Raw genomic sequence first — 12,972 nt, 5'->3', positions numbered from 1 at the left:
TAGAAACAGAAGCAGATATTGAGTTCTTGCACTAAGGTGATTTATTTTAGGCTGACCTTGAAGCCAGAAATCCTGAAAAACAAGGAACGGTGTTTGGAGTTTACGAGGATTACTATAAATAGATAACTGCAAAATCCTGACGAACAAATGACAAGAATATTAATTGTTAAGGCATAGATGACACAACGGTCATAATGAACTGACTGAAAAGTTGAAGAGCGTTTTTAATTTTGGACGTTTTGACTGTTGCTTGCCGTTTTCAAAGTGGACGTTTTGAACAATAAAAAGATGACAGGTAACCAAACTTTTTATTTCTTTAAAATATGACCTTTTTTCAAGTGTTTTCACTTACCTGTTACAGAGTTTATAAGTTATTTCAATAACCTACACATGAACAAATTGATTGAATCGGAAAGCTTGTCATGACATCTATCATTTGTCATAATTATTTAGTCCTTCAATATTGCTAGCTCTAATTTTTAAAATAAGGTACATGTATGTATTTCTTTAGACCTTGGGGTGAAGGATAATCCGTCAAAGTGCAAGCACTTATTTCCAACGGGGTCCTTTGTTTTTGCTGAAGGGACAGCACACTGAAGTAACTAGTGGGATACAAGGAAGTCCGGGTGCGATACCCTAGCTCTTTTTCGAAGAGACCCCTTGATTCTTTCACGTGCACCGATACACAGGGTACAACTTGCCTGGGTTAACCAATACTGAGTACACCACTTTTCCAAGCCAGGCAAAGGAGCCAATTGTACCAACTTTCAATGTCTTTTGGTATGATGCGGCCAGGGATCAAACCAACCACCACCCGCTCTGTAGGCGGATGCTTAACCACTAGGCCACGGAGACGGTTAAAACTACTGCCTTAACAATTTATCTTATCGTCATTGGACAGTACTTAATAATACTGGTTGTAATCCCAAATATGACTGTTTTCAAATCCCGAGCACATGTTAAAACACTCTGTTGCTTACCATAAAAGATAATTAATTGCTCTCGGTCAATAAAGATGCTTGCATTAGCAAAGCCTACTAGTTTCCTCTTGTTTTGGTGAGTTATTTTCTAAAACAACAACATTGTTCTAACCTGCTTAAATGTCAAAATGTAACACAGAATTTCGTCACAGTGCATACGAGCATCTTTAGGCCCATCTTTTGTGTTAATTAATAACTCATATTACTTGCAGATACATCTGGGTTATTCTGTTTCATAAATATCTTATTTCTGCTTCCTGCGAATGCCAGTGATTGGTCAGGGCTTTTTCTATCCATTTTTGGAAATAGACCTTTGACAATTTGGGAAAATTTGTGATGTAAATTTTACAGATTTGGTTAGAAATTTCAGGCCTTTTTGTCAACTTGGGACAAAGTACTTACAAAAAGTTTTTTACAAGTTGTGTAATAATTTGCAATATTGGGAATAAAAATACTCATAAAATTATCATTTTGGGCAACATTTCTCTGTGAAATTAATGTACTGGGCAGTTGCCTAATTCCGGATCAATTTTTAAGTTTTCTAAAAATACTGTCAGAATTACTATACATAGGTGCATGAAATTTTGACAGAAAAATGTTGGGTCCTAAATTAACCGAAATGGAAAGAGCATTTAAGAAAAAAACAATTAGTTTTTGTATAATTATTAGGAAGAAATGAGGACATAAACAATGTCCGAATTCATGCATTTAGTGCCTAAATATTCAGCTTTTTTTAAAGAACAACGTAAACATCATCAAGTCAATATACAAATATTTAAATGCTATTTAATTGAAAAGCATGCATTCAATATTCCCATGTATTCTTATGTGTATTTTTGTATTTTGTGAGTGATGATTTGTCACAAACTTCGTATAGTAGGTCTCTTATTCAAAGATACCTCTACAGAATCTCAATATAAAAACTCGCGCTGAATGACGTCATCCCCCACTTGACTTAATATTGACATTTGGAAAAGCGATAAATATTTAAGAGGTATTTATTTTGTGATTATACTCACATAGTTGCATTTTTGTTTTGTTTCTGTTGCTATTGAGGTCAGTTGCGTACACTGTGATCATTCTATACTAATCACGGTCATTGAAACGTTTTTTTAACGATTTCCGATTTTTCAGGCAAATCTGGAATAAGGCAACTGCCCAGTATAGTACGTTCCATGAATGTTGCCCAAAAGTGCTGATAATTGCATTTATAATTGTAAATGAACAATTGTTCCAAATGAATTATTCCTGGCTAAATAGCAAAGTGTAAGTCGAGAAAGCAGGCTTTTTGTGACAGTGACTTCATCTCATTTGAGAATTTTTTTCTTAAAATTTTGAATAAATAAACATATTTGGTATTGGGAATGGGTCAGACATTCTGACCCATGAGATGGCCTGTTTGTACAAAAATCCTGTTTTTGACATCTACATCTACTTTGTTTAGTTGACGATAAAATCCATAAATAAGAAAATGTTGATCTTGGTCAGAGCAAAATGTTGAATGAAACCTATTCTCAAAAGCAAGGGAGGTAGCTTTTCATTGTTACTGAACTGATTATGATTAAGTTGCTTCCCTTGTATTGTAAGTTATTTAAAAGATGGCTAATTTTAAATCATGTTTTAAGTGTAAGGGGTATGGGTTTTCCGTGGAATAAAACAGAAGGTAGATTTACTGGACACACAAAAACGGTTTTTACCATAAAATTAAAAAGAATGTGAACCAGTACTTTGACAGATGTTTCCTATAAAACTTATAACAACTTCATCAAAATCTCTGTAGTCTATGACGAAAAACACCTTCGAAAGTGTTTGAATTTGGTATCACAAATTTGTTTGCTGTTGGAACCAATTTAGGGTAGGATCATAGCGGCTTTGAATGAGTAAACTAGACTATATAATATGACAACAATGCCACATTTTCAGATGTAAGGGTTGAAAAGCAGCGCAAAAGGAGGTCTTCAAGTTTTCACAGTTCAAGAAGTGAAGAATATAATGACCATGGTAATACACCATTTTGTTTCCTTGTCTTTTTTATGTTTTTGCGACTCAAATAGATTAATGGTGAGGCCCCCCCAAAAATACATTTGGTTCGGGTTACACGGCACTACCTATGGAATAGGCGCCGACCTTACTGTTTTTATTTTCAGTTTGAAAAAAAAAAGAGAAAAAATAAAGCAAAATATTTCTTTTTAGCTCGACTATTCGAAGAATAGATGGGCTATACTACTCGCCCCAGAGTCGGCTTCGGCATCCGGTTAAAGTTTTAGGGCAAGTTGGGATTTTCACTTATAAGTCCAATACCTTTCATTCAATTGAGTTAATACTTCACACAGTTGTTCAGGGCCATCACATGATGACGTTAGATAACTCCATATTATTCTTTACACAGATTATGGCCCCTGATTGACTATGAAACTTAGGTTAAAGTTTTAGGGCAGGTCGGGATATTTATAAATAACTTCTATACCCTTTGTTCAATTGACATAATACTTCACACAGTTGTTCAGGACCATCACACAATGCGGTTACATAACTCCATATTATCCTAAATACAAGTTATGGCCCCTGATTGACTTAGGTTAAACTTTTAGGGCAGGTTAAAGTTTTAGGGCAAGTTGGGATTTTCACTTAAAACTCCAATACCATTCATTCAATTGACTTAATACTTCACACAGTTGTTCAGAGCCATCACATAATGAGGTTAGATAACTCCATATTATCTTTTATACAAATTATGGCCCCTGATTGACTATGGAACTTAGGTTAAAGTTTGAGGGCAGGTTGGGATATTTATTAATAACTTCTATACCCTTCTTTCAATTGACTTAATACTTCACACAATTGTTCAGGACCATCACCCAATGAGGTTACATAACTCCATATCCTTAATACAAGTTATGGCCCCTGATTGACTTAAGTTAAAGTTTTAGGCAAGTAAAAGTTAAGGGCAAGTTGGGATTTAAATAAAAAAACTTCTATACCTTTCATTCAATGCACTTAATAAAATTCAAAATTATTTACGACCATCTTACAACAAGAAACATAACTCCATTTTAACCCTAAATACAAATAATGTCCCTTCAATATATATATATATATTTTTTTTTAATTTCTTTTGACAGGCACATTTTTACATTCTTAACCAGTTTTTTACCAAGGGAAAACAAGGAGGGCTATGCTATATGGCCCTTGAATTTTTTTATTATTTTTTTTATTATTTCTTTTGAAAGGCATATTTGTATATTCTTTACCACATTTTCATAATGGGAAATCAAGTTATTTGAATGACTTGCGTCATTTTTCGTCTGATGGGAGGGGAGCATCAAAGTCACCGTATGTATTGAATAATTTTAGTTAGGTTTGACATAAATAGACCAAACTTGGTAATATTACATTGTTATTGTATTCACTTCTAAGTCAAAGCGGCGAAGTCGAGCGCGCTTTCTTACGACAGCTCTTGTTTTAATTGCTTTTCAATATGTAGTTTAAAACCTTTAATGCTTAACAGAAGATAACCATAACACCATTCCGCTTTGATGAAAATGACGTTCTTATATAAACCTAATAAAAAAAGAAAAGAAAAAGCCTACCTACCCTACCTATTTTTGAAATGGATGTAACCCAAACCAAACAATATATTTCTTTTAAGGCCTGACTGTTTGTAGTTGTCATTTATTTAATGGAACAGCCTTTGAAAATTATGGTTAAGAATAAGAGTGTATTTTACTTTCTTTTGTAACATTTGTACAATGGTTTGGTACAGGTGGTTTATGGCTTGGCATAGAATCAAGCTTTATAACTTTTATGAAAAAGTATTTTTGTATTGAGGTAAATGTTGTATAAATTATATGCCCAAGTTTTGGTTTTCATATTAAAATACCATGTAAAATTGTACATGTTGTGTATAATATTTTTTAAATTCAAATTCAGAACCAAGAAAGAAGAGAAGACATTCCCACAAATCCAGAGAAGAGTCATCCAGTTCTTCATCATCATCATCCTCGTCTTCCTCCTCCTCATCCTCCTCCTCCTTGTCATCATCCTCCTCTTCCTCTTCCAGTGAATCAGATTCATCATCTTCAGGTTTTACTTTTTGTTTAATAAAAGTTATCCCCGCTCTTCATATCGTGTTATTACATGTAGCTTAGCGAGTCTTTAGTTTTAACTCAATCTTTTTACCAATGAGGAAAGTTACATTAAATGATACTAAGTCAATAATACTTATAATAATAATAATTATACTTAATACTTATATTTCCTGTTTGGCTACCACCAATCAAACTTAATGAGACTTTGCAGGGTGGCAAGGTCTAAGGAATTCTGTTTGACGCAATGCAATTAATGTGTGTGTGTGTGGGGGGGGGGGGCATTAACCAGTACATATGGCCCTTAAAATAGCAATAAATGACATTTCTAAACTTGAGTCACTCAAAACTCAAAAACTGTTTCAACTCAAGTCAAGAAACCTTGGTGGAATTTTATTTAGCTTATTAAGTTTTGCACCTGGGGTTTCGTTTACCACTGCACTTAGTAAAAGCAGAGTGATTGAAAAAACATAAATTTGCATTTCTCGCCTTGATGTACAAATGTCCAAAACTTTTCCACTTAAGAGTCAACAAACTTGGCAAATGTTATAGATGACTGGTTTTTAAATTACCTGATATTTTAAGAAAATATAGTGCTAGTCAGAAAGTCAAGTTAAAAATACCTTAATAACATGTTTAAAACTACGTTTATTATCTGGAACCAAAATCCAACCCAAGATTTTATTTAAAGGTACTTTTATTGGGTTTAAGGGGAATGACAAACCAGGGTTGTGTATTACAATTTTTACTGACTAAGCCATTTTGGACCAAAAATATAAAAAAAAATTACAGACCAAATTTTAACCCTTTTCGGCTACTGGCTACTGAGATCAGTTCGGCAGTGTCAAAATTGGTCCAGACCGGCAAATTGTTGTTTTTTAGAAGCCCTGGTACATATACATACATACTTTATAATTGGGGTGTTTATTTTTATTCAATATTTCCAGATGAGGAATATCGAAAGAGAAAGAGACGCAAACACTCTGGGAAACACCAGGTAACATTGATTGAAGCTTTCACATAATCGGCTGATTGTTCAGAATTTTGTTGAAGTTAACAACATGATAAATGCCATCGTTGTCAACTTTTAAACAATTTGTCAACATATTTAAATATAATTAATACAAGTACAGCTGAAACTGTTTTCTCAAGTTTTGTTAGTAATACTTTGATCAAAAGTGTACCGTAAATGACTGCGTATAAGACGGGGGGGGTATAAAAAGCTGACAAAAAAATCCGTGAATAATCTGTAAACGATAACCTGTCTAGAATGAAAAGTTAAGTTATGCATAAACCTTATATTGTACGGGTTTGTTCTCAAAATGTCAAGCTTGATTGTGACAAAAGATGGTAGCTCATAGCAGATAACTTCATGGGTAGAAACCAGTGTTAATGTCAATTTTGAGAGGCCATGAAAACGCTTTAAAGAGTAAACCCACAACCACTTGGATAAGAGGCAGACACCCATGTCACTAGACCATTCAAACCCAATTTTGATCATATTGAAGATGGTATAGATCTAATCTAAAAGCTTGTTTAACCCTTAGGCTGCTGATGGCGATTTTAAAGGCTTTGCAAACAGCTTGGAACCAGACCAGACACCGAGTAACTCGGCGCCTGGTCAGGTTCCAAGCTGTTTGCCACTCAGTCAATATATCCCAAAAGTTTTAAGTAAATTGAAAGAAATTTAGAATAAAACAGACGACATTTTTGAGCAGACGACAATTTACCCAGCATGCAAAGGGTTAAGCTGACATCCTAACATTATTTTTTTCTGACACATTACAGTGCTGCTAGTGTTATGTGATATCCTTATAAACATTTTATTTATACATTGCTAATTTCTTCATCTATGTAATGCCGACTCATGAGAATTGTTAATAGGAATTGTGTCACATAACAGTTTTTTGGCATATTTTATTATAATAGCTGTTAATTTCTTTTGGTCTGAAAAAGAAAATCATAGTAACTGAAATACTATTCAAGTAATTGATATGAAACTTGGTACACATGTAGCAGTGAACATTGAGCATATATTTAAGCCAAAAACTCTGGCTAATAATTTTTGAGTTATGCCCCTTTTTGACGAAGAAAAACAGAGCGTTGGCAAATACTCACAAACGCTGTAGTTTTAAATTGGGGCTTCTGACTTTGAACCCAATTTCCTGTAATGTGACACATTTATGATTTAAGCCATTTTGTTCCTTGTTACTCACTGTCTGTCTTTTCCATGAATGGGTTTTCCACAACCTGGTGATTTACTGACGATCTATGATGTTTCTGGCTTCGTGAACATATGCAAAAATAAACGACGGCTTTTTGTACTGTCATGGGCGATGTGCATTTGTGGGCTTGGTAGAAGGAAAAGCATAGACGACGAAAAAGTAGCGACAAGGCAGGACCCGTGCAGCTTTCACAGGTTGGTACAGGGTCTAAGTTGTCATTTTTAATGCTTTAGAGCTGCACTCTCACAAATTGATGGTTTTTATGTATTTTTTAGTTTTTGTCTCAGAATCAGCAGATATTGGGCATAACTGCCATCAATTCAGTCATATAAGATAACTCGCAATAGAACAGATCTCATTTTCTTAAAAAAAAAAAATTCTGAAAATTGCAATTTTCTTTAAGCTTTAGAAAAGCTTTTAGCCATAAAACATCAATTATCAACCATTTATTATGAAAAAAATGTGATCTTATCTGTAGTCAGCCATCTTGTATCACTGGTTTCCAAATGCAAAAGTGGCTCATTCCAAAACAAAAAATGAAAAAAATATGTCAATCTGTGATAGCGCAGCTTTTAATGTAATATCTACAAGTTGTAAGCAGAAACATTTCTTTCCTATTGGACGCATGCATATATCTTAATATAATTGTGCTAATAGTTGTATAAGCAGTCATCGAAATAAGACTTTTGGATGAACAAGCCTAAATTCTTATACTATTGCTTGGCATCCAATTTTTTAACAAGCCCTGCTTTATTATGTTCAGAATTTGAGCAAGTCCAAAAGTCATTTTACCAGTGCAGGGCTTGCGGGCTTGTGTTAATTTCAACCACTGTGTTAGTACACAGTGATGTGTCAATGATCGATTATAATCGAAAACTGATTGGTTGGTCCTGAAATCAGTGACAATCGATTGTATTTGGTCATAATCGATCATTGATTCAAGCGGCAGTTGTTTTAATTATTTTCTCTCTTTATTTGCGTTAGGTTTATTTCCCCCAATTTTCTTCTTTGAGTTCATTTGTACAATTGGAGGTGTTCAGTTCTTATCATTAACAATATGGCCGAAAGCAACAACAGCACTTTATTACTTCAAACAAACACATAATATAAGCATAGTTAAGGAGGACAATTTATTTTACAAGATTAAAACTACAATTAAGATATTGTCAAAAAGCTATTGTACTGTTGATAATCGGTCACCTGAGTGGAACGAATTATCGATAGTCAAACTGGAAATGATTCCCAACACTAGTTCATTATAATTCTGTAGTTGATATTTGCTGAAGATGGAGGCCTGTCTGTTTTTTTAAAGAAATATTGTAGGTATTGACATAATTATTTTATTATTGTTGGCATTGGCCTTTGTCGTCAGAGTACAAAAACTTGAACCGCAGTCTTACCTTAAAAAATATTAATATCAAACTTGGTACTCATGTTACCAGAAACAATAAAAATTATGCAAATGTATTGCAATACCCATAAATCTGGCTTTAAAAGAGAATATAATACCCCTTGTTAACCGGGAAAAAAACAACAGACTAACATTGGCGTTCAGTTCGCGGTGCTCTTGTTTTTCTGGCAAATCCATAATTGAGTTATGCGCAAAATTACTTGAAGTTATGCTGATTGTTCAATAAATGCATTTATTTAATGAAAAAAGTTAAAACTGTTCTTTCCTTAATGTCTCAATTTTTTGATGATGCAAAATACCATGGTGTTTCAGTTTATGAAAGGGAAGGGTAAAAGGAAGAAACAGAAGAAAAGCAAGGAGGAACGAAGTGCCTTGTCGGGGCGGAAAATTCACCGCAAGTTGAAAAAGACCAAAATGGATAAAGAGGTATCATCAGTATTGTTTTATTTTTAGAAAAAGTGTTATTTTTGCTGAAAGAACTGAATTAAAACCTACTACTGTTTGTCTATCACTTATTTGGTTGGCCACTTAAAATAATTATATGTTTTTCTTAAGTCTGAGCTCAGACATGAGACTGTTCATAATAATGGCCCGAGAATAATGAAGCTCTAGTTTTAGCCAAGGTTGTTACCATTGTGTTTGTTTTCATTTCAGGGAGACAAAAATAGGGAGGAAGTGCTCAAGTTTCTCAATGCGACCATGTAGCTGATATAATACCCAGGGGTTACTACTCTGCATGCAGTATTTACATTCGGTTGAAAGTAGTTTCCCTTGATCCATTTCATTGATTTTAATATCCACATTTCTGTTATGGGAGTTATTTCCCTTGATCCAGTTCATTGATTTCTGTTATGGGAGTTATTTCCCTTGATCCAGTTCATTGATTTCTGTTATGGGAGTTGCATATTTTGAAGAAAATCAAAATAACTTGCATAAATTCAACATAGCTATTAATAATGTTGAATGCTTTTTAAAGTGACTCATTTATTGTTATTCGGGTCAGAAATCGAAACAATTCATCATAAATTATCATCAAAAGTTCAAAATTGACCTCTGTTGTAAGCAGTTATTTAACAATGCTTGTGAAAATGCATAATCTTTTTAAAAGTCATTAAACGATATTGAAAGTTGCATTATTTTATAATTTGATTTACAAAATTATGTTGATTTCCGTATCTGCTTGTTGCTTTTCGTCAATTGTTCATAAAAATAATTAAAATAACTCTGTTTCAACTCAACGCACTTCTCCCAGGTTTAAACATGTGAATTTTAGATAACTGCTGAGGATGTATTATTTTGGTGTTATTTGTAAGGATTTTGGGTGCAGGAAATGAAAATGTAAATTTTATACAGAAAAATAAATATATAAAACTAGTTTGTTTTTATAATGATTGTAAATATATCAAATGTAATAACTTGATTTTTTATTTTCTATACAGCTGTTAATAATAATAATAATAATAATAATGATAATATTAATAAAACGATAATATTTATTATTTCTATTCAGTTGTTAATAATGATGAAATAGTAATATTATTATTTTATGTTTTCAATTATCAGCTGTTAATGATAATGAAATATAATCATTATATTATCAAAAAGATAATTACTTAAATTGCTATGATAATGGCTGTTTTGTAAATGCTTGTGCATATATAATTCTTCTTTCATGTTATTTGTTAAGAATAGTTTTCCATTTTACATTGTTAAAAACTTAAGTACCGGTATCATGTTTTTTTATCACAACTTTATGTTAAAGTTGAACTTAAATGGGGGGAATATTGTTGTTAAAAGAAATATCAGATACTTTTAACCAAGGCACATATAAATTATGCATCTATTCAATTTGAAATGGCCATACTTAAAGTGGCGCCATTTGATTCGTTGCATGTGATTATGTGTATATTGAAGCGCTTCCGATTTTGCTGGCATATAACCCGGTGACTTTACGTTGACCCGGAATATTCATATTATCTCATATCATATAATTGTTCTCTTTCAAAGATAAGATGAGTTCATCATAGGAGTGATATTGTTGTTCTCTGAGAGACCTAACAATGTTATACATGTTCAGGTCAGAGACCATTAAAAAAAAAATCCTATATATTCTATAGACAATTGAGAATTTTATATGGAAATTAGCACTGATTTCTTGAGTTTTCAAAACCGTTAACACCAAATATGGGAAGAAAGTAGCCAATGGTATGAGATGGTATGTCCATGCTTCGATTCACTGTCATGTGTTAATATTAAGAAAAAAGAAATGTAACAGGGAGAGGTCACTTCCAAATTGGTGTTATATGCCCTTCTGGCTTGTGAATTTAGTTTTAAAACAAGGTAACTTTATTGTAAATTAAGATTCAGCCAAGTAAATTCCTTGTGAAGTAAGTTTCTGCCTAGTAAAGTGAACTTGTAAATGAATTTTCATGGCAATCCACTGTCCTGGACATTTTTTGTTCATCAAAAATGATACTCGAAGTACATTTATCACATTTTTATAGTCTCTCGGCGTATGTTAAGACTTGAAAGTGAACCAGTGTTTTAGTATTGCTATCTAACAGAAGTATTCTATCCATTATGCACTGTGGTATTGTTAAAATAATATGCATTGTACATATTATATTACTTTTTTGTAGTTAAAGTTATAATAATAAATGATAATAGTATTAAGAAAACAAATAATTTTTATAAGATCATGTATGATAATATAACAAGTTGTATAGTGGTTGTATGTACAACCTTAGTAATTGAAATAATACATGAGGGCAATGTGTGAGTGTATAATTTGAATCACAGTGGAAGTGTGTAAATTGTATCTGATTTAAACATCATGTCAAGGACAACTTTCAATAACTACTTTATTAGCGTGGGTATGCAGGCCTGTAGCTTGGGCCAATTTGGGATTTCGCAGATCGATAGACCGGGCAGCGTATTAACCCCTTCCCTTCCCCCCTCGGTTTTTATTTTGAATTCAGGGTTTTTGGAATGACAAAAAATTCGACCTGTAAAAAATTCATGACACAACTGCGTATATGCGTACAGTCAGCTACGCGCCTGGTATGAGTGAATTTTGCGTGTAACGTGTGTTATTTATCCAAACGGTAGTTATTGAACGTTTTTTACGTATAACTGTTTACTTGGTACTATTTAGATATTCGGAACACTCTAAAATATGGTTCAAAAAGTTGTTGACTTTTTATGTTTAATATATTGAATAAAATATACGATGAACTATTGTACATTATAGATTTGTTGACGTGTTTAAATGTATGTGATTGTTCACGTATTAATATTTTTAGGCAACAAAATCAAATATGAAAAAAAGGATTCAAACGAACTGCACACTATGTGCCACTGAAAATATTATGAAGACAATATTACTTTAAGTTCACTCCAAATAGATGTTCCGTATGACCGTCATGTTAACTGATATATGTAAAGAAGTAGGAAATCGCAGAACTATGAGACCAAAATGTGTGCTGTAATGACTGTCTGCTGGAAAATTCGTCCAATCTAATAGTCATAATAATGTGCTATCAAGTAGTCAAGTTATACTGGAAAATGCATCATTTCATACAAAAAGGTCAAAATAATCTTCGAACGGGAGGGCCCCTCCCGAGCCAAACCCTAGTACCCCCCCCCCCACCAAACAATGACTTGTCTGGATCTAGCCCTGACGGACGGATTTCGTTTAAACATATTTATTTCATGAACATATACAAGTGACAACATAATGAAATTTCATTTTAGATATTTAATAATTTGATCGAAGATACTGAAACCTAATAAAGATCATCTTCTTGGCGGATTTACCACACATATCTTTTGAAAACTGCCAACAATAATGCCGACCATTTCTATTTTTCACCAATTTTAAAAAAAAAGTCAGCGAGACTTATAATGTTCTTAATTGCAAAAGTAAAACCACAGCTTTCTTGTAAAGCAATGTTGCATCAAATCGCACAAAAATGTTTTCTGGTCGATCAATTCCGAACAACGTTAAGGTTTGAACTGCACTCAAAGGGCAAAAAAGTTCAACATTTCCATACGGTTCCAAGTACAAATGATATGGGTTAAAGTATGTTTGCTTTTACACGCTTCTGTTCTCTCATAGATGAGAAAAAATGTATATTGAGTTCGCCCTCATGTCGCATTATATAATAGTTCAACATTTCCATACGGTTCCAAGTACAAATAATATGGGTTAAAGTATGTTTGCTTTTACACGCTTCTGTTCTCTCATAGATGAGAAAAAATGTATATTGAGT

At 33.1% G+C, this 12,972-nt stretch overlaps 1 protein-coding gene across 1 annotated transcript; it reads left to right on the top strand.

The window, feature by feature from the left end:
• Positions 1–273: 273 nt before the first annotated feature.
• Positions 274–11,935, top strand: LOC128209948 (uncharacterized protein DDB_G0280579-like). The gene is made up of 7 exons (XM_052914221.1): positions 274–295; positions 2,904–2,981; positions 4,911–5,063; positions 6,013–6,062; positions 7,425–7,484; positions 9,014–9,127; positions 9,356–11,935. The coding sequence occupies exons 1-7, from the start codon at positions 289–291 to the stop codon at positions 9,404–9,406; spliced, it is 513 nt and encodes a 170-aa protein (XP_052770181.1). The 5' UTR covers positions 274–288; the 3' UTR covers positions 9,407–11,935.
• Positions 11,936–12,972: the final 1,037 nt, after the last annotated feature.

This window comes from Mya arenaria, chromosome 11 (assembly GCF_026914265.1).
Source record: "Mya arenaria isolate MELC-2E11 chromosome 11, ASM2691426v1".
NCBI lineage: Eukaryota > Metazoa > Mollusca > Bivalvia > Myida > Myidae > Mya > Mya arenaria.
Note: the sequence above shows the minus strand (reverse complement) of the source record. Positions and strands in the feature narration are given on the sequence as shown.

Bases quoted from the DNA above. Each gene is read 5' to 3' on its own strand.
- LOC128209948 (XM_052914221.1), top strand. The intron at 2,982-4,910 runs GTAATACACCAT...ATTCAAATTCAG, and splicing joins TGAAGAATATAATGACCATG to AACCAAGAAAGAAGAGAAGA. The intron at 6,063-7,424 runs GTAACATTGATT...TGGGCTTGGTAG, and splicing joins AACACTCTGGGAAACACCAG to AAGGAAAAGCATAGACGACG.